At 44.5% G+C, this 22595-nt stretch overlaps 2 protein-coding genes across 2 annotated transcripts; one reads left to right on the top strand and one right to left on the bottom strand.

Moving 5' to 3' along the window:
* The first annotated feature begins 647 nt into the window (after window positions 1–647).
* tprg1l (tumor protein p63 regulated 1-like) lies at window positions 648–4143 on the top strand. Its single transcript, XM_079273295.1, has 6 exons — window positions 648–980; window positions 1195–1286; window positions 1658–1708; window positions 1797–1922; window positions 2155–2308; window positions 2601–4143. The coding sequence occupies exons 1-6, from the start codon at window positions 753–755 to the stop codon at window positions 2793–2795; spliced, it is 846 nt and encodes a 281-aa protein (XP_079129421.1). The 5' UTR covers window positions 648–752; the 3' UTR covers window positions 2796–4143.
* Window positions 4144–4299: 156 nt separating this feature from the next.
* wrap73 (WD repeat containing, antisense to TP73) lies at window positions 4300–21588 on the bottom strand. The gene is made up of 13 exons (XM_079273621.1): window positions 21451–21588; window positions 20777–20846; window positions 20219–20371; window positions 19250–19366; window positions 13001–13073; window positions 12219–12322; window positions 11903–11989; window positions 11228–11362; window positions 6264–6341; window positions 6085–6187; window positions 5842–5967; window positions 5003–5194; window positions 4300–4794 (listed from the first exon to the last, which is right to left on the bottom strand). Exons 2-13 carry the CDS (start codon window positions 20843–20845, stop codon window positions 4682–4684), a joined length of 1350 nt encoding a protein of 449 aa, XP_079129747.1. The 5' UTR covers window position 20846; window positions 21451–21588; the 3' UTR covers window positions 4300–4681.
* Window positions 21589–22595: the final 1007 nt, after the last annotated feature.

Here is a 22595-nt window from a genome sequence, read left to right as displayed (position 1 = left end):
GGGAAGACTTCTGATCAGAAGTCTGATCAAAATTGAGCAGTAATTGTGCAGACAATTATGGTCACTTTGCAATATGTGCATATGTGTTGTAGTATCAGCTGGTTGTTATAGTCAGTGCTGGTATTCAACCGTTCACTGTTAACATTAACTGTTGACATTTTAAGTGAACACCAATTTTGAGACTTCATCCAGTTTGGTTATTAGTCCCTGATGCCAGGGTGGTGCCCCGTTATTATTAATATACATGAATGATCCTATTGATAGTAATTGTATTGATATCAACAATTGAATGTATTATACTAATTACCAATCCCGCTCCTGCCAGATCCCAATGACTGAACCCTTGTAGCTGGACATGAGCCAATAAAAACACTGAGGCAGGCTGAGGGTGTAGGACTAAATATGGAGACATCACAACCACATAATTGTAGGTTAATAGGATGTGTGGAATCAAATCAAATTGGTCAATTTGGATTATTTAGTCATCATAGAACTGACAATTAAAAAAAGTGCGCTCATCCACTCTGAACACCTGTTTCCGCAATTAGCTCCGTTAAAACATGATGTCCCTTTAAGAGGAAGGAAATCAAAGGGGGGAAGTGAAGGAAGAGGGCACTGCTTCCTCACAGCACTCACAATCAAAACATTGTCCGTGCGCAATGGGCGAGACTGCATCTTCGAAGGGACATCGTCTTATCTAACACTTGGCGCACATTGTCTGGGGAGCTCCTCGGAACACCGTTAGTTGCACCATGCTCCAGCTGAACGACACGGTGGAGCCGGAGAGTCCGGGCGCTGCGATTCTCCACTCTGCAGAAGCCGAGGAGGGGGTCGAGGTTGCCTTCACGCCGCCGGAGGCCGGACGAAGCCTCGGACACGGAGCCTCCGTGGCCTGCTGCCCCCCGTTACAAACGCTGACGCCTTTCCATGTGCATAACCCCACTATGCAAGCGAAAGTGAAGGACTATTTCGTGTTCAGGGTAAGTGAATCCACACACCACAGCCGATTTGATTCGTTGATTCTGCATGCCTCTTTAAAAATAGCCCCTTTCAATACAACAGATACGTGTGATAAATAAACGGCACCGTTAACAGACCATGCTTAAATAGCAGTGCATTGTCAAAGCTACACCAGCACACCACAGGGAGGAATGGGTGATGCTGATGAGTCCTGTTGTGTGATGCTGATCTCAGCCAGGCACCATTGAGCAGGCTGTGAGCGACATCAGGACCGTGGCACTCCCTTCTGAGGATGGAGAGGTGCTCAGCGTCTGGCTGCTCGCAGAGTGAGTATCCCAGCAGCATGTAACTGGTTTATTATCAGCCTGAAACACGGGGCGGCTGTTGTGAGATGAGCTGCTGTGTGCACTGTGGGGGCCTAATGTACCTTCGGACACATCAGCTGTAGATTTGTTAAAGCTGCAGAGTACATGTTTGTTTACAGTGAGCTGTCCGATTTTTAAGGATCTTGTTTTCTAATCGAGCTGCGAATTATATTAAATGGGAGCCACAGATTTGATCGTTTTCCCCCTCATTATCTTGTCGATTTACACATTAATCTTTTTTTTAACAATGCAACAGAGTGAACCAAGTAAACTGAGTAACTGTGCTTTACAAAGCAGCTGGCCAATTTGTCAATTTTTGTGTGTTTCTGCAGGATTGACCACTGGAACAATGAGAGGGAGCGACTCGTGCTTATAACTGATAGGTAAGTCAAAAACTGTATTTTGTTAAATATAACCACAATATGACATGGTTTGTCAACACAATAACATTTTTTGGTCGTGTGTGCACAGGTCGCTGCTGGTGTGCAAGTACGACTTCATCAACCTGTTGTGTCAGCAGGTCGTCAGGATCTCTCTCAACGCTGTAGACACCATCTCAGTGGGCGAGTTTGAGTTCCCGCCCAAATCCCTGAACAAGTATGCGAGCCTGTTTTATAACCTCTACTGTATAGAACGGTTCACAAATTGAAAGCGTTGTAACATTCAGAATGAAGAGATGAAATGTAATAAATGATAAGCGATTAAAGGCTGTATGTTCCGATTTTTCTTTCGTCTCTTTCTCTAAACATGCGTGGCTCAGCTTGGTGACTTGGTAGCTGGCTGATTCTTAAGATTCCGACGGCTCTTACACCGACGTGTTTTCTTACAGGAGAGAGGGCTACGGGATTCGTGTCCAGTGGGACAAACGTCCTCGGGCCTCGTTCATAAACCGCTGGAACCCCTGGTCTACAGACATGCCCTACGCCACCCTCACAGAGCACTCCATGGCCCACGCTGATGAGACGGTGGCCTCTCTCTGCCAGGTATAATCTCTTTAATCGGATGAGACTAAAATGCATTTTGAGTCATCATCCAATGGATTATTTAAAATTGTAAATCTTCCCCTTCAGAGCCATTAGCATTGTGACATGTAATATATGGAGCAAGATCATTTTAGCTAAATTCTCAAGTATATCCATTATTCCACACTTGTGAGTAGCTCCAGAAGATGTTTCTTTAATCCTAGATATTGCGTGTTATTATTGATATAAACTAACAATTGATTGGAAGTTTTTTGGAGGGGTGTTTCCGTTTCATGTTCTTTTTCTTACCAAGTTGGACAACTTCAGGACCCAGCTGGTGCAGGCAGTGAAGAAAGCCCACAGGGAGCACCCCATCCCCGGTCGGGCTAACGGTGTCCTGATCCTGGAGAGACCCCTGCTCATCGAGACCTATCTAGGTATCATGTCCTTCATCAACAATGAGGCCAAGTTGGGCTACTCCATAACCCGGGGCAAGATTGGCTTCTAAAAATCAACAAGTTTCTCAAAATTACAACTGAATTCAACCCATGTGTCTGTGTTACACTGCGCTGTCTGAGAGAAGGTTTCGCTCCACTACAGTGTAATGCGCAATCTGTGTGTGTAAGTTGAGCCCTTGAGATGGCCACACCTCCTAAATTGGTGCGGTAAAGTGGTCAGCCTACTGTAGGTGAATAATGCGCAGCACTGCATGGATTGTCGTGTTTTTTCGTTTTGTTTTGTTGCACCACGAGTACCTTTCCTGCAAAGAGTTGCTCGCAAATCTGCCATACCCACACGTAGGCCCGCAGGAGTGTATGCACATGTGACATAAGTCGGAGACAAAGGAGAAAGCACATTAATTCATTACTTCTGTGTCTTATTCTAGAGTGAGCTTGTTGTAGTCTCATGCTCCTTGTTTAACCATTGATTGACAGACAGTCAAAAACAATGACGTTATTGGTCGGGGTCGTTATTTCACGGATGTGCTTTGTTTGGGCTCGTTTCTACAGCAAACCAGCCGACCAGAGTAGAGCAGTGACAAATACAGTGAAACCAAAACACCAGCTAAGAATATGTTCCATATTTGCTCCATTAATAAAAGGTTTGACATGAAGGATTGCATTATTCTGATCACAGGGCTTCGCGGAATGGCATAGCAGCTTATGGATGGAGGGATTTAGTTTTACGGTCATCTTACATGATTATTATAAACTCTTGAGTGTCAATGAACCTTGATCAGTGGAGATGATGAACTACATGTTGTGACCTTCTTCTCTTATTGGCCAGTGTTGTGCTCTCCATGTTTACATTTGCTTATTCATGTCTTTGCTCAGAGGATGGAGCTCATGTTCCACAAGGAGCGCTGCTTTAGCTACTATAGCTAAATGTTGTACGTTACAGATATTTTATGCAACATGAACTTGTAAACCGTGTCTTTACGTTTGTTAAGTTGCCTTAAAGGTCCTGCACTCGTTTTAGGCACACATTTGCACTCGGCTGCATTAATCTCTGCAGTGGGAATAAACGATGGCTTACTAAATGAAATTCACGCAGACAAAGCTTTACATCATTTCCTCAACCACAACCTGTCTGTATATATATCTTGTGAACAAGATTGAGGTGTTTTTTTTCCCTAAACTGCATCCTGTAATATAGAATTGTTGTGTTACCAAAGTTACCAGGCCATATTTTCATGCTCAACAATGCCGATGAATAATTGTGTCTTTACTTTTGCATGTTTCCTGCACGTTACGTTTGCATGACAGATGTTTTTTAAAAAGGAATATCTTCAAATTTGTGAATACTATGAGTTTTATTTATCTGCTGTTATTTTGTTGCAGTAAACTCACGAATGCTTCCAGAAAATAAATATTTCATTGTCAGTTCTGACGTATTTAATTTACGAGAGAGAAAACTTATTACAATCATGAAGTGCCTGGGCCGAGTACACAAACCTTTTTGATAAACTGAAAGATTTAGATGTACAAACTTTAGCAACTCACCGTAAGCTGTTTATTTATGACAATTTATTCAAAATAATTACACAATTTCAAGGTAAAACACATACAAAATACTTAAGTACAGTGAACTCTATAAAACTTTGTAAACCTCTATCTTTTCACAGTGTTCAAAACTAGTTTTTCAGTACACATCTGTCGCTCGGGAGGAATGTCATGGCAGCTTTTTCATGTTTTCGACTTGAAGAGAAAAGAAACATCCCAGTAACCTGCACTGAGGGCCTTAAAAACTTGACGAGAAGCTGGAATTCAGCATGTGAAAGTTGAGATTTTGAGTGTGCTCGCCGGTCATTTCGTCGTCACCGTAACACATTACCGGCCAAGTGTGTATTGCCAAATAACTTAGACCTGGAATCAAGTTATTCTTCTTTGTTATTTACTTGTCCTCCTGGTCGATGTCCATGTAGCACAAACACAGCTGCTCCTTCCCGAGCAGGATCAGAGAGTCTCCACTGCAGTGCCAGTTTAGAGCCTGGACCTGTAAACCACCTGGCAGAATAGAGAGAATTGTTGCGTTACCTTTACCTTAGAATGAGCCATTTATGTGTACATACAGAGCGGGTCGTCTTCCCGGGTTAGGGTTAGTCATTAGAGATGTTAGAGTGCACTGGCCTTCTTCTCGATCTGAGAGCACCATCATAAAGCTGTGTATTCCAGCTGCTTGCCAGTTTCAACTCTTAGTGGCCCAGCTCGTTACCTTCAGTGGGGACTTGGACAGAAACGCAGCCTCCCGGGGACCAGAGGTAGAGTTTGGTGTTGCCTGTACACAGTGCCAGCCGGGGCCGTCGGGGGTCCCACTGAAAGCAACGCACAGCCGATGTCTGCTCAAGCACAGCCACCAGGCTCAGCTTCTGCATGTCCCACACCCACACAACACTGGCCATGTTGTCTGAAGTCAGAGAAACACAGACGCATGTTATAGAGCCATGAAACACTAGCACTGCAGCAAAAATAAGTTAACACTAAAGTTCATGACCAAAAATGTGGAAACTGTTATTTACATATAATAGAGTATACAGCAGCCAACTGCCTACCAACGGCAAGTTAGATTGAAGACTTTTAAAGATTTGTTTTAATGCCATTTGTAATTAAAGTTAAGCCCAACTTTTCAATAACCACATTTGAAGAAAACAATTACTTGGGGTAGGGACAATTTTGCTCAAATGTTTAGTCTAACAATAACCATCTGCGTGACGTTAATGCAAGATGCATACGAGAAATTATATTAAAAACAGATGTTACCAATTATTTTAAGGATTTAAAGTTACAAAGTTTTTTTTGTGTTGATTTTGGCAGCCCCTGTGGACCAACGTCCCTGTAAAAGACCTCTCAGTCTGAGCTGAAGGAGTTTCTGGGGGACCTGCATGATTTCATCTAACAAGCACTCCCTCTGATGGTCTCGCTTACTTATGCAGGTGACATAGATGCATCAGTATTAAACTAAGACTAAGACAGCCTTTTAAGACTTTTTAAGGGTCCGCAGGAACACACTTGGGTTCACAATGACAGTAAACTTGAACAGCTGAGAAGTTTTACCATTTTTGGTGGCTAGATAGCGACTGTCTGAGCTGAATGCCAAAGTAGAGACACCAATCTTGGGGTTGGCTCGGTCCGGGTCTGGTTTGACCACAGGAATCTGGACTGGCGCTGGGCAGATCTCGTCTGGAGTAGTCAAGCAGAAAAAAATTGAGTTTATAGCATGACAAAATTGGTTCATTGACCTCTGTAGTTTTAGTCAAATACTGCTTTTAGATTACTCTCTTCAAAACGCTGACATACATTTGCTCTGGGTGTTGAAGAGGGTGGTGCCCATTGTGATGTTGTGTAGCGATAGGTCATCAGTGCCAACAGCTGTCCTCTTCTCCACTTCCTTATACACAACCTTGAAACACAACAAACAGTTAATAATTGAACTGCAATACCTTCAAGGCTCGTCATGAATGCTGGGAGATACTCACTGCTTTTGTGTTGTTGATGGACGCCGGGTGATCAAACTGTGTGATTTTCTTCCACGAGATGTGATTGAGGATGCGCACCTGACACGAGGGTAATAAAGTCTCGTCATTTACTTTGAACAGATATTGATAACAAAACAAATCATATTATAGGAATATGTCAAAACATATCCACGCTTAAAAGTTTATACAATTTTTTTATTTGCAGAAATTAATGAGCCCATTTCTCTGAGCTCCACCAATTTTAAAAATGAAGTGACCTTTGTTCCCTGTTCCTTATGTCTGCTTGAGACGAGCAGCTTGAGGCTACATTAGCTCCTAGCATGACATCTGAATCTCTGACTAAACTGTCCCTGCTCGAGCTGCATTGTGGATAATATAAGTGACCGGTTTTGACAAAGAAGAAGCTGAATGAAAAGATTGTGGAAGTGTGTAAATGAGACGAACAGACAGGAGTATGGAGTCTCTGAGATTTACTTCCAAACAAAATCAAACCCATACAGGTACAGGTGTGTTCCTATGTACCCTCTCAGGCTCCGCCCCTTACCACCCAACCAGTGTCCATTCTGAGGTGAGATGCCTCCATCTAGTGTTCACCACACAGGCCCCCCCAGAACCTTCAGAATTGACAGCATGTGCAAAACATTACATTATCCCCGTACAAACCCCCCAAACAACATTACACCCAGTATCAATAGTCTCTCTCAGGAGGTCTGACCCTGCGGCCATAACGGCTATATTTCACAGTCACAGGCAACTCGGCAGGGGCAGGGGTTGGGGCAGGAGGGCGTCCCCGTCGTCGACGGGGACCAGTAGGGGTCCCAACGGACGGGGGGCCTGGGACAGGTGCAGACTTAGGTGGCCGGCCGCGACGTGGGGCTTGAGCCAGTTCCACAGGCTCGTCTGGAACCACATGGGCAGGCTTAAGACGGTCGACCGAAATCAGCTCCTTTTTCCCCCCCCTGTCCACGACAAAACTCTTCGGGCCCGCCTCAAGGACACGGAAAGGCCCGTCGTAGGGAGCCTGCAGTGGAGAACGGTGAGCCTCATGCCGGATAAACACATAGCTGGCAGCCATCAGGTCCTTTGGGATGTAGGACTGCGGAAGGCAGTGATGTGTAGGAACCGGGGCCAAAGCACTCGCTGCATCCCGGAAGGTGGACTGGTGAGCTGCAATGGACCAAGGAGTAGAGGAACTCGGGAGGAACTCCCCAGGGACCCTCAGAGGTTGACCGAAAACCAGCTCTGCCGAAGAGGCCTGCAGGTCTTCTTTGGGGGCGGAACGCAGGCCCAACATCACCCATGGCAGACGGTCGATCCAATTGCTGTCTGTGAGAGAGGCCCGGAGAGCAGCCTTCATGGAGCGATGGAAACGTTCACACATTCCGTTGGCCTTCGGGTTATATGCCGTGGTGCGGTGGAGTTTCACACCCAGTCTCTCTGCCACTGCATTCCACAGCTCAGAGGTGAACTGAGAACCCCGGTCAGAAGTCAGGTCTAATGGGGTGCCAAAGCGGGTCACCCAAGCAGAGATGAACGCCCGAGCCACTTCTGCAGCCATTGTGGATGACAGAGGAACAACCTCCGGCCACCTGGTGGTCCTGTCCACCATAGTGAGGAGGTGAGTGAAACCCTGAGACGGGGGAAGTGGGCCCACCAGGTCCACGTGGACATGGTCAAACCGCCTCTCCGGAATGAGAAACGGCTCCAGGGGGGCCTTAGTGTGACGGTGTATCTTGGCCCGCTGACACGCCACACAGGAGGCTGCCCATTGCCTAATGTCCCTTCTTAGGCCTGGCCAGACGAACTTGGCCCCCACCAGCTTCACCGACGCCCTCACCCCCGGGTGTGAAAGGCCATGCATGGTGTCGAACACCCGTCGTCGCCAGTCAGTCGGAACCATGGGGCGAGGCCGGCCAGTGGAAACGTCGCAGAGGAGCATGGCGCCGCTGTCCTGAAACGCCACATCCTCCAGTCGCAGTCCCGTCACAGCTGTCCTGAAAGCCTGAAGGTCCATGTCCGTGAGCTGGTCAGCGGCCATGGCTGCATAATCAATGCCCAGGTGCACAGGGCTGACCTGTGCCCGGGAGAGGCAGTCCGCCACCCGGTTGTATTTACCAGCCACGTGTTGAATGTCCGTAGTGTACTCCGATATGGCGGAAAGTTGGCGCTGTTGACGCCCCGACCACGGCTCTGTGATCTTGGCCATGGCAAAAGTCAGGGGCTTGTGATCAACGAACACTGTGAACCCCCGGCCCTCCAGCAGGAACCTGAAATGACGTATGGCGAGGAAGAGGGCCAGGAGCTCCCTGTCAAACGTGCTATACTTCCTCTCGTTGTCCCGCAACTTCTTGCTGAAAAAGGCCAGGGGCTGCCAGGCGCCAGCCACCCACTGCTCACACACCGCCCCGACTGCGTAATCGGAGGCATCCGTTGTGAGAGCTATAGGAGCAGCCGGCGATGGGTGTGCCAGCATGGCAGCGTTGGCCAGAGCCACCTTGGAGTTCTCGAATGCCAGGACCCGCTCCGGGGACCAGTCCACGTCCTCGCTGTCTTTCTTCCCCTTTAACGCCTCGTACAGGGGACTCATCAGGTGAGCCGCATGGGGTAGAAAACGATTGTAAAAGTTCACCATTCCTAGATACTCCTGGAGAGGCTTAGCGGTGAGGGGGCGGGGGAAAACAACAATAGCCTCCACCTTGGCGGGTAGAGGAACAGCCCCCTGGGGGGAGACACGATGTCCCAGGAAATCCATTGCCGGCAGGCCAAACTGACATTTGGCCGGGTTCACAATTAATCCATGCTCGTTGAGCCGCTCGAATAATTGCTGGAGATGTCTCCGATGCTCCTCTGCCGATGTGCTGGCTACGAGGATGTCATCCAGATAAACGAACAAAAACGACATACCCCGCAGAACGGAATCCATAAGCCGCTGAAAAGTCTGTGCTGCCCCTTTAAGGCCAAATGGCATCCGCAGGAATTCAAACAGCCCAAACGGGGTGATAACGGCGGTCTTGGGAATATCGAGTGGGTGGACCGGCACCTGGTGGTAGCCACGCACCAAATCTATTTTAGAATAGATAGTGGCTCCCGCCAGGTGGACAGAAAAATCCTGGATGTGTGGAACCGGGTACCGGTCAGGCGTGGTAATATTATTTAAGCGCCGGAAATCACCACACGGGCGCCACTTACCGTCCGCCTTGGGGACCATGTGGAGAGGAGATGCCCAGGGACTATTAGAACGGCGCACAATGCCAAGCCGCTCCATTGTGGAGAACTCCTCCTTGGCTATTGCCAGTTTAACAGCGTCCAGGCGGCGTGCTCGTGCAAAAACTGGCGGCCCAACAGTTGTGATGTAGTGTTCCACACCATGCTTGGCGACAGCGGCAGAGAAGGCGGGGACAGTCAGGGCAGGGAAATCAGAGAGGAGACGCTGGTACGCATCCCCGGTGGCAAGCATATTGGCCAGGGCAGGCGGCCCTGGACCCCCCAGTGTGCACGGATATGTGTCAAAGGACACAGAGTCAATCAGCCGACGATTCGCAACGTCCACTAACAGTCTGTGGGCACACAGAAAATCCGCGCCCAGTATAGGCACCGACACTGAAGCAATAATAAATTCCCACTCAAACTGATGTCCATTGAAACACACCTTGACATACCTGGTGCAAAATGTACGAATGGAAGTCCCATTAGCCGCATCCAGCGGTGGTCCATGTGCATTTCCCAAAGCGTCCACGGCCGATGCAGGTAGGATGCTCCTCTGTGCCCCCGAATCCACCAGCAGACGCCGACCAGAAGACGTGTCCTCAATAAACAGCAGCTCATTGATGACGCCAGCGCTCATAGCCGCTAACGAGCGCCGGCTCTGGCGTTTCCCTGGTTGCCATAACAACATGGTGGAATACAGCGCTTTGCTTTGGAGCCAAAACGGCGATGATAATAACACAGCCCGCTGTCCTCTCTTTGCGCCTGATCCCTGCGCTCGGACGACCGGCCCGACACAGCAGCCACAGTTTGCTCGGGGTCTGACACCGCAGCCACATATTGACGAGAGGCCAGCAGTATCCTGTCTGCCTCCTCTGCCAGCCCACGGTAATCCTTGGTGCGCACAAACGGCGAGGTGGCCAACGCCGTGCGCACCGGCGTCGGGAGCTGCCGTAGGAACAGTTGGACAAAAAGAAAGGCGGTGTCACCTGAACCGAGCAGTGCCAACATATTCTCCATTAGTTCAGTAGGTTTGCTGTCCCCCAATCCGTTGAGTGACAGCAGGCGATCTGCGCGCTCCTCGTCCGATAGCTGAAACAAGCGCAACAGCTGTGTTTTGAGAGCGTTGTATTTCCCCAATGCAGGTGGATCTCTCAGCAATCCCATCATCCGGCGAGTAGTGGAGGAATCCAACGCCGCCACCACATGATAGTATTTAGTATCCTCCACCCTGATCCCGCGGAGGTGAAACTGCGCCTCAATATGTTGGAACCACGGGGCTGGGTCATGCTGCCAAAACTCGGGCAACTTGACTGTCGCTGCATACACGGCAGGAGCGACAGCAGCTGCGTTACCCTCACTATCTGACATTGTTCAGCTCACGTTAGGGTCACCACTGTGGAAGTGTGTAAATGAGACGAACAGACAGGAGTATGGAGTCTCTGAGATTTACTTCCAAACAAAATCAAACCCATACAGGTACAGGTGTGTTCCTATGTACCCTCTCAGGCTCCGCCCCTTACCACCCAACCAGTGTCCATTCTGAGGTGAGATGCCTCCATCTAGTGTTCACCACAAGATGATCTTTTCTTTTAAAACTATCCATTGTGCGTCTGACAATGTTCGAGCAGTGTAAATGTAATGCCAAACCAGTGGCGTGCTATATGAAGGCTAATGGCTTTACAACCATGACTAATAGTTATGTCCTTTCAAGCTATAATGTGATCCTATTTTTCAATGTTGACAGAGTTTGTCCATACTTTTTCATCAAAGCTGCCAATGGCCAGGAACTGGCTGCTGGGGCTCCAGGTCACAGACTTGACACCCAGCGACCACTCGTAGGCACTGTAGGTCGACAGCAACCGCCCATCCAAAGAATACAGCAACACCTTGTACTGTGGGGAGGATACAGCCTGTAGGTTCATTTACAGTCTATGGTTGTTTTATGGACAGATTGAGCTGTTCAGACAGGATGCGGCGAGCACCGCGGCCAGTGCGTGTCGGCCTGGCTCACTGGTGGCCGATTGATCGGAGCACCTGTGACCTGATCTAAATGCGGAAATAAACTACAGCAAAGCCGATAAAAAAACAAGATAAATTATGAATTCCTTTAAGACTTACAACAAAAACAAAACAATTTCTTCACCTCCAAATGGATAAAGCGCTTTGAAATGCAGCATCAAAGCTCATTGACCAGTTAAAATGAACCAAAACGGGCAACCCTAGTCAGAGCATTTGATGAATTGATGCTGTCAGGATGTAAAGAGAATTTAAACAAATATAACAAAAAATGCTAAAATGAACGCCTACCCGAGCTTTAAATACTGATCCACTGGAGCAGATAGACTTCAGTTCCTGCTCAACAAAACGAGCAAGGTCGTTAATCTGTCCTGTTCTCTTGTGAAATGAGAATGTCTGTAAAGAAAAGGACTCACCTCCAGGCAGCTGTCCCACACTGCCAGCACACAGCCATTGGGAGACCACTCCAACCCTGCCAGGTCCTGTGTCTCAGTCTCAAAATGCTGTGAGAGAGTCAAGTTAAATAAAACAAAATTAACAGAAAATGTACCTTTCTCTGTATAAATTCTTCCTACAGAAAAAGGAATGAATATTTGGAGGACATGTGGCAAATCATTTTTCAGATGTTTTACTAAATCATATTCCTACCGTCACATACAGTTCGATTTCTTCACTGTTGCCGACTCAAATGTATAATCACGGTCATAAAACTCAAGCAAAATACTTACTTACCCGAAGTAAATGCCAGTCGTCACACACAAACACACTGACATAGTCTTTGCAGTCACGGCGTTCAGCCAAGGCCATGTAGCAGCCATCTCTGCTGAAATCTATACCTGTGGGTGGAAGATGACAGGAGGAAGCTATAACCAGACCAGTTATGGCATTTAATCAGAAGTATGATACCTTACAATGACAAGTACACCGTAACAACAAATACATGTTCAAAAAACAAACAAACCACCACCAACTATAAATCATCTAGACGGACGTGCATTAGTTAGGTTTAATGCTTATAGTATAGTCCATGAAATAGAAAAAACTAGAAAAAAGCCAATTATATATTCTCATAACTGAATATGTAGCCTCGTGGCTTCCTGTTTATTTCATCCAATGTAATTATCCGACACTTCGGCACCATCGGGTCGGTGGTATGCAACTATCACGGCCACATTATATATATATATGAGGGTTTAGAGGATACACAGGTCGCAGAGGGACATAGTATTGCATGAGGAGAGTCATGGACAATCATTTTTCCCCCAAGCTGCTGACAGGCCTGTTATGAAGAGCATGCCCCATTTACTGAAGAGGGCCACAGCTGTCAGCGAAGAGGACCATAGTTTGGCCTCATACCCCCGGGTCGCGCCACAAGGTAAAGAATGGCATGCGATTCCTGGGGCATGCCGAGGCACTCGGACCAGCGGCCCTGCTCCCAGGTACTCATGGTTATACATATACAATCATAAGCCACAGAAAAAAAACATATAAAGCAATATCATTCTCAGACTGACCTTTCTGACATGCTTTGGGATACTTGATGTAAGACACAGCTTTGGTGCACAGGGACCAGACGGTGACTCTCAGCTGTCACGGCACCAGAGGAAAGAGAATTGGAGAATGGATTATCTCACAAGTGAATGCATTTTGATGAGGATCCTTTTACTCTGGTTATTGAATAATTGTCCAGTGGACAAAACTGAGGTCATTTAGAAACTGTGCTGTCGTTACCCAAACATGTCTCTGGGATTTCTGTCTGCAACTTCTTGTTACTTACCAGCAGACGTATACAGTGATAGCTGTGATAAGCTAAAATACCAGCCAGTCTGATAAATCTGTCGAGTACAGCTCAAAACACCACATGTGACAGAAACATCTTGGATTCCAGATGGGGTGTTGAAGATTTTACAAGCCACTTACTAAGATACCCTCTCTACTAGACCTCTACTTCTCTAAATAAGATAAATTGGACACCTAGCCTTCGGTAAGACGTTCTTAAGTGCGGCTGTGATTTAATGAGTGTTGTCTATGGTGACTGGGTGTCAACAGCGACCCAATACAAGCTCAATAACCAGGCTGCTATCCTTATGAGACCTCTAAGTGCTACTCTGCACCCAAAGACATTTCCAGCAGCAGAAGAGATCCAGACTACAGGCCAGTATGGGCCACCACGCCCATTAACGGCCTTATGTCTTTGAAGAGGTCTGTGATAAATCTCTGTGAGGGATATAAGACACTGACATGGAATCTGTCCATCATTAGATGGATGGCCCTGTTGGGCCCCGAGTGTGTGAAGTGTATTTCCACAGGGGATGACCACTTATGTTCAAGGGGTTGCAGTAACTGACAGGGATCGAAAGAGATTATAACCATTAATTTAGGACTTGGGCAAATATTAACTCAGCCAACAGATAAGCCTACAATTGCTCTACATTTATATACACATTTATATTACACATAGTGTTCATTACTAACATAAAGTATCAAGGGCATGCAAGCACAACACTGGACCATTATGGGTGTTGACTGCATGGCCCTCATACCTTCCTTTACAGCTTACAGTAAGCCAATATGCCGTAGGTGCATTGAGCTATGTGGGATCATGTTTTGACCGTTAAGATGTGAAAATCTTTAACTTAAAACTAGTTGAGTACGCTGGAGAGATCCCTGTATACACACACAAATAATAACACAATATAATTGAAGAAATATTTTGGCTATATAGATTTGAGCCTACCCATAAAGCTGTATTTTGCATGAGAGAATGTGCAATGCTAAAACTACTGAAGTGACGAGGCTTTCATCAGAGTGTCCAGACAGACATTTGAACCTCGCAAAGTCTGTCACCCAACTGGGCTGAAGTGTCGACTCTCCTGTTTGGTCGAGCCATCCAGCTGTGCAGAACCCTGTAATAACACCTCGCTGCACGCTTCCTGGACATCCCCCTCAGACATGGTGCCATGGCAACAAATATCAACATTGCTCAAACAGAAACACACTTCTTGAACCCGCCACATAAGGGATGAGTGGCGATCCAGACCTGAAAGGCAGTGTAACTTTAAACTGGGTAGGCGGGTGGGTAGCATGAAGAAAATAGGTGGGAAATGCTTTTCCATGTGGGGTGCTATGCAATAAGATCCTTAGCTGGTAAAGCTACACTTTAGATGAAGTATCCTCACCAAAAGGTGAGCAGGAGCTTGGGGATGGGGGCTAGGGACTTGAGGGTGGCATGAAAAGGCTAAACTGAAATATGACAGCTGCTGTTTATCCATCAGAGATGGAAAATCCCCCGTCTGTGCCGTGGTTAGCATAACTGCAACTGGTGATCAGTAACGGCTGTAATTGCAGACAAGTACATTTTGTACAGTTTTGATCACTAAATGTACAAGAATTCCAGATTAGAGATGCTTTTAGTTATTTTTATCAAACGGGTGGTTTTCTAAAAAAAAAAAAAAAAAAAAAAAAAAAAAAAAAGGGGTGGAGGCGCTGAGAATTATTTTTTATAATATGGCACCTGCAAATCCCCTTGAGACTGTAATCAGGAAGTGTACAAATGATATCCACTCCACATGTTATGACAAGACAATCTTCTTCAGACACTGCCAAATGGGACAATTAAAGCTAATTTCCTCCACTTAACATCTATTAGAAAGTATTCATGACAAGAAAACCAGGGAATTCAGGAACCTTACCAACAGTGCAGCCTGCAGGAAACATGAGAACCACAATCAGATGTGGACCAAAGTTACTGACAGCAACCTGGAATAAAACCTATCTATCAGCCATTCTTGTTGCTGGCCTATGTGAGTGGGAGAGAATGGGCGAGTGTTTCTGATGCCATGTAGGCCTATCTGTCAGCAGAGGATTAGACTGCAGGCATTCCACATCGGAAACCATCTCAAACCAATATAGCCTATTTCTCCCGTTACAGCCTCATGATTCTACCAAGGAACTGGAGCCTCTTGCAGCCCACACATAGGTATGGGTGAGCTATTGTCCCGTCCCGCAGTGAAGCAGCTGCCTACATTTGCAGTTTAGTCCGGTAGCGTTGTTGCCAACAATGCTACGCGCTAGCAGGTCTCCAGCAGTACTGGCCAAGAACGCTATTGCTAATCCAATCCCAACAATGTTTCAAACAAAACAAAAACAAAAAAACATTAGAGAAGTCAAGCTCAATGATGTCCTTGGCTGGAGGTTTTTCCACCCTCACTTTATCACATGGAGTAACGTGGATGTGCGAGTGGCATTTTGTGAGGTCCTAAGATAAACGACGGGAATGGGAATTCAAATAGAAGACAACTTGCGTGAAGTCTCACAACACATTGGGTTAGGTTTCAGCAACGAGACTTTCTATTAAATCAGTGACACGGCGCAATCCCATATTTAAAAAAACAACAACTTTTTTTCAACACGTCTGGCTCAAAACTCATTGTAGTTCTGACGTGGGGCCTTTGAGGAAAAACTCAAAAGCATTTCTAGCTGCCTGGACAAGAGGTCCTTACCTGTAGTACGTCTACGGCTGCCACCCTGTTAGCACTAGGGACACAGTCGGCTTTGTCATTCTCCCACTGGTATACTGTCAGTTGTGAGCCGATACATTACTGTGTACCGATCATAAAGATCTGACAATATTCTGTTTGGGTTTGAAAAGAAAACACAGTAACAGCTACAAACGGACAGTCAGACACAAAGCCAGCTAAGCAAATTTACTGACACATAGACAGACAAACACACACACACACACAGTGGCACGATCCACACCATAGGCAGCTGTCCCTAAACAAGTTAATATAGCAGGCTGTTTATGAGTGGGGCTGAAATTCAAACCCGACACGAACACCCGTCTGGCACAGCCTTAATGAAATGTTGGGCTGGGGTGAAGGTAAGTTCAGTGGACCCCTTGGCAATGTGGTAGCCGGTGCCTATTTTGCCTCTGTTAAATTAGTTTTTCAAACTCGACGACTAAAGGATGCTAAGTAACGTTTAGTGGTACTCAGCTTGCGGCCCATGTTTAGCCAGGTGATAATGGCAGTAAGAGACATGTTTATGAATGCACAACAGGCGGGAGGATGTTGAGACATGGACTACCATGTCATTATTAAACCATAACAAATACCCATCAGTGGTTTATATAAAGTCTCACCATGACAATCAAGAGTGAGGAATATGTTGATAATACTATGTATCAGGTCTTGACATTGGTTTCTCAGAGCTCCTGATCAGAAATATTGACTTGGAGTGGCTCGTTCAACAGATCTATAAAACTAGAATTGGTAAAAACCCCCACATATCTCCGCTCTCTATCGTCATAGTCTTCGGCCGCTTCTCGTTCCGGTTTGCTGCTCCAAGCGACTGGAACGAGTTGCAAACGAAGCTAAAACTCCAAAACCCTCATTCCGTTACCCTCCTTCAATAGCTCTTTACAAACGACAGTCTCTGATCACTGCAGCTGTTTCTGCGTTTGCTTCTACCTGAACACTTGTGTGTGTTTTTTTTTCTTTTTATTTATTTATTAATTATTAATATATATATATATATATATATATATATATATATATATATATATATATATCTCATGTTGTTATTTTTGTATGAGATTAATTGAGATGTTTCTATGTTTTATTAGTTTGCAACGACTTCCTTCCTGTTGCTGCCTTTTTGGCCAGGTCATCACTGTAAATGAGAGCTGTTTCTCAATTGACTTATCTGGTTAAATAAATTAAAAACAATTGATCTATTATCCAAATCGCTACCAATTATTTTTCTGATGATCGAATAATCGTCTTAGGAAATGAATCCCAGAAAGCAGTTTAAATTGGTTATGATGAGTCATTTGATACAGATACATTGGGAAAAAAAACCTTTAGATATTGATAATTTGAACTATAGTGCTCTATGCAGATGCTATATCTTCTTAGGGAATGAGCCTCCGCTCTATTTCTTTAAGACGCAGACAGACACAAAGCAGACATGCCACAGACACTTGCACTCCCTGCACCCTTCTCCAGACCAGACACAGTTGTGTGTTGGGCCACAACACCTGTCAAATGATTCCCGGGGTCAGGTTCAGCATGACGGACACAGCCCATCATATTCCCCATGTAGCTGCTACAGCTTCTCACCCCTTACAACACGAGCTTACTATGAAGTGAATGTAAACCAGCAGTCAAGAGGACTTGAATGGAACTAAACGCATCTTTATTAGTCTGGGTTCAATTCTGCAGACTGTTATATTAACAACACTCAACATCTCCCGACTTTCTCTCTTCATTGGCCTGTTTTTGGCAGGAGGGATCAATATTGTCACATTGCCTTTCACATGACACAGATTTAAAGTAACGAAACTAAATCTCTCTGGTAGTAAAACTGATTTAGTGTACAGTGTTATATTGAAGGGTGAATATTACGGTATGAAAGAATTTCCAATATAAACCCCCACTACGATAAAGGAACGCTTGATTATACAAAAAAAGCACAAAAAAAAACATGAACTACAAAATTGTTAAGGCCACGATCAACAAAAAGCCATCCATCCATCAATGCCTCTGCCGACATGAGCTCTTTACAGATTCTGTACATTGGTGTACAGTTAAGAAATGCAGTACAGAACTATCAGACTTTTTACAACGCTAATATCAGTATCAGACTCAAAGTCAGTCTCGGTATAATACATTATTGATTCATTGATGTGTACACAGACGTGAGGGGCGGAAACACCACCAGCCAAGCTCAGGTCAAGTCAAGCTGAACTTCAGCTCCTTTTCATCCTTTGCTTGCCTCCAAAGTGTGAACTGTGATTTTATATCACTGCATTGAGACTATAGTTTTCACAAAATGTAAGAAGCATGACCAAACAAGACCATTTTTCTGAATGGCAATAGATTTGTGCACTACTTTTGCTACGTGTATGCCTAGACTTCACACTACACCGGCTGTTTTAGCTTGAAAACTCCAGGGTTGCGTTTTAGCGTGGATGGGCAGAACCAGAGAACCAAGTTCTTGATTGGCTCTTATCAGTCGAGTCACAACGTGTCCATCCCTGATTCGTCACATCTCTATGGAGCGGACGTTTGAAGGCATGGTTTGCAGCTTTGAGGAGGGCGGTTGACATGAACACGGAGGACTTTCCATTTGCTAGCTGTGCTTTTTTCCACTACGTTTGTCCCTGTTTTAGTGTATGTGTGTGGAAGACAGAGGATGATCTTAAGCATCAAACAAGATACTCATATTTTCTGGAACTAAGCATCCGCAGAGTAGACAATCTGCTTTCCTGTTTACACCGATTGTGCATGCTGTACATGAATGGTCATGTGATATGCGTTTTCAGGTATGTTAGTATGGCCGGAAATTATTATTATCTTTTTTTTTTTTTAAATGCTTGTGTTTATGCTTTGCTCTCAAAACACGGTTTTGTCAACAAAAACGTATTAGTTTGGTTGTAGCCTAAGAACATCATTAATAGGAGTTGCTGCCATAGAAAATACCAGACATAGATTGGAAGGGCATATCTACATTGCACCAATGTTCCAGAGGTACTTGAGACCCGTGTATGACAGGACGCTAACAGGAGGGGAACTATGAAATCAGGCTGAATACATGCAGCAGGTGGGGGAGAGTGTAGGGGCGGTCAAGATAGTCTCTGGTGTCTGGCTATTTTCAGGTCCCCCTTCCTTACGGGCCAGCAACAGTTGAAACCAGACAAGCATATGCATAAACACACTATCGTGTGCATGAATGCATGCACGCACCAACTTCACACTCACATGGAACTCGGTGGTGTTGAGAATGTGACGTCCGTCTGGACTCCAACGCGAGGAGACTAGTCCTATTGAGCCCTCATCAATCTTACAGTGCCAGTCTGGCTGTTCAAGAGACCACACCTGAAGAGAAACACAAGAGTGACAGAAGGACAGCAATCAGCCGTCACTGATGATACCCGTCATACGCATCCTGCATCTCCCTAAGCTTGATTTTAAATAGTAAGAAACACTTGAGCATCAGAAACCATGAAAGACTGGCGGTGGATCCCCCTTCAAAGGTAAGCTACTGGCTCCGTGATGCACACAAGACTGACGTTACACTAAAATATCCCTTTGTATTGAGGAAACAAAATGTTTAAAATGATCAATGTCACTGTTAAAAAAGGATTGATGGAAAACAGTTTCACCTTTTCTAAAATAAGAAACAACTGTGACGTAAAACAGAATATGCTTTAAGTAACTGCACTTGAGTGAAATTTATGCAAACTCAGAACCCTCCTGGTGAAGACACAGAATGCATATTTTGAAGAGGAAATATTATTTTTACATTTGTTAAAATGATCTTAATAGTTTGTTAAAACAGGATGTGGTGAATTACTGGCATTGTGGCCTTTTAGTAGTTCAATGCAAAACTTTCTGTGCAAATAACATCCAGAGAGCACTTCATCTCATGTTTACCTGTCTGACAAAACTCTAGAAATGATGGATTTTCCAGTCACAAAAACAAAACAAAATCACACAAACATACATTCCAATCCTGTTTGAATTAAATTGTCTAAATGATACTTTAAAATATTCATCAATAATGTTGTTTTTCCCATTTCTCATCTTTATTGTCTACACAAAACATTTTCTGGATTTACATCTAACAATTAATTAATCACATCCCCACTGACAGTATTAGCCTCACAGACCTACCACCAGCATTTACACTACATGCTGAGTTACATACTCAAAGTCCTGTCCTCTCACCTGGACCAGTCCCCTCTTGTACATAGCACAGAGGATGAAGAGAGAGTCGGAGGACCAGTCCATGTAGGATATCTGGTCCAAGCAGGTGTAGAGCTGTAGGATCTGCAGTGTGCTCACATCTCGCACCACCAGCCTGTACTGCACACAGGTAGCCTGACAAGTACAGCCAGAGAGAACAACACTTCTAACTCACTTCACTTCACTTTCACAAGATAATCATTTACAGGATTACAGCAGCATAGTGGATAGTGCAGACAAGAGACATAGTAAAAAAACAAGTATTATAAATAAGTAAATAAGCAATAAACAGTAAAAATCCACAATAACTAAAAATACAACTATAAACTAAAAATATGATATATATATATTCATAACTAGCAACCTAACCAGGGAAATTAAATCAGTGTTAAGTAGTATTTATACTGCATTACAAAACTACACATTAGCATGCATGCATATATATATATATATATATATATATATATATATATATATATATATATATATATATATATATATATATATATATATATATATATATAAAACTTAAACACTTACCAAATATTTCCCATCAGGGGAAACTTTGCAGAGTTGGTTGGATTGCTTAAAAACCTCAGAGAAATTCATCCTACGGAAGAAAAGAAATACAGTTATCACGATAGTTATCATTGTTGTAATATTGTAACCCAACTGCTTGAGAGATGTACAGGTTTGACAGACAGCCTACTGGTGTACTTCCCACATGTTAACACCTGATGGCACCATAGGTCCAATAATCAAACACGCTTCACACAGTAAAGATACACACGGGTTACATACACAGAAACATAAATGGTTCTTCTGTCATGCAAGAACAGTCATTGCATGGGGAAAGCACTGCGTAAAGACGGATGCATTCAAATCCAAACTCAGCAAAGAGAATTGAGCTACAGGTAGCTAAGTTAGCCTAGCATTAGCTAGTTGGCTTGCAATTAAAAGTAGTAACGTTGGCCACACATTAACCCAATCTAAATCACGACTTAAATGCCATTTAATCGTCGAGCAATTACTATGATATAGTTCATGTCTAACACTGTAGATAGAAAGAAGAAACTTTAATGCTAACGGTAATGTTAGCTGTTTGTTAGTTGTCACTGGACTCATTCAACACTCACTCACTTAGCATATACCGCTACTAGCAATTTAGCAGTTAGCCAACATTCACTATCTTTACCCTAAATGATCACACTTACCTCTAGCGGCTATTGAGTTGCTTTCGTCAATTAAATGAGATTTAGCAATTCCCACGATCAGCTAAGAAAACTTTTATTCTTCGCATGATTGTTTTAGGGGCACCGACTGCTGCTCTAACTGTTGCTAGTTTGTTTGCATGAGCCGAAGATGTCATACCGGTGCTGTCCAATCAAATAGGTTCTGCTACTGTGTAGTGCCTTCTGGGAAATGTAGTTCATTATTGTGTTTTCTCTTTTAGCTGCGTATATGTGTCAGCGTGTGCGTGTGTATGTAACTTAATACATAAGGACCAATATAATTTTGTTTTACAGGCTAATCAGCTTGCCATGTTGTAGGTTAATATAATTGGAATGTTTTTTTTATTTATTTTTAACCTCATCATATATCTATACTTTTTCATGTAGTCTGTGGATTGTGTTTTTTTCCCAGAAGCCTGTCTTTTAGTCAACGGTACAAGATAGGCTAAATTACTTTTCATATTCAGCTGGAAAAGGTTTTCCCGCTTATGTGCGCCCAAACCGCGCTACCGCCTCCCTTCTTCTCCCAGCGCAAAAAAACGCTTCACCTCCTCCTCGGTCTCCTCGTCACGCGTCCCTGAACAGCATGCAAACCATGTTTTCCTCGTGTCTTCGCAGTTAATTCTGTTTTTCCGAAAAGTCAATAATCTCAACCGCTGTTATCATATCTACTGTAAAGTCGCTCGATTTTCCAGTGCTTTCGTTATTGCTGTTTGTTTATGGAGGGTCACTCTCTTGGCATGTTTGATAATAAACAGGCAGGTGCTCGGCGCAACATAATTCTTCGGTATTTGGATTGGAGTAATAATAACCTTCAGGTACGTTTATTTTGCTTTATTTTGTGATTTATTTGAATGGCCTACAGTAGAATAGTGATCTTAGCCTATTTAGCTGATGTCATATTTTTGTTTATCAGCGGGCCTAGTTTTTCGGTATCTCTTGTTTTTCAAATTTTACAAATAATCAAAATTAAAAATGAAAAACATAAAATAAGTTGCTGTCAAGAATGACCCATTAAGAATTTGAAAAGGCTGGTCAAGTGCCTTAGTTTAAAATCTTCTGGTTATTTTTTTGATGTGATTTTTCAGCTGGACGTGTTTGGTTGGTGCATGTTTGTTTGTTACGGT

This window comes from Melanostigma gelatinosum (assembly GCF_949748355.1).
Source record: "Melanostigma gelatinosum genome assembly, chromosome: 8".
Lineage (NCBI taxonomy): Eukaryota > Metazoa > Chordata > Actinopteri > Perciformes > Zoarcidae > Melanostigma > Melanostigma gelatinosum.
Note: the sequence above shows the minus strand (reverse complement) of the source record. Positions and strands in the feature narration are given on the sequence as shown.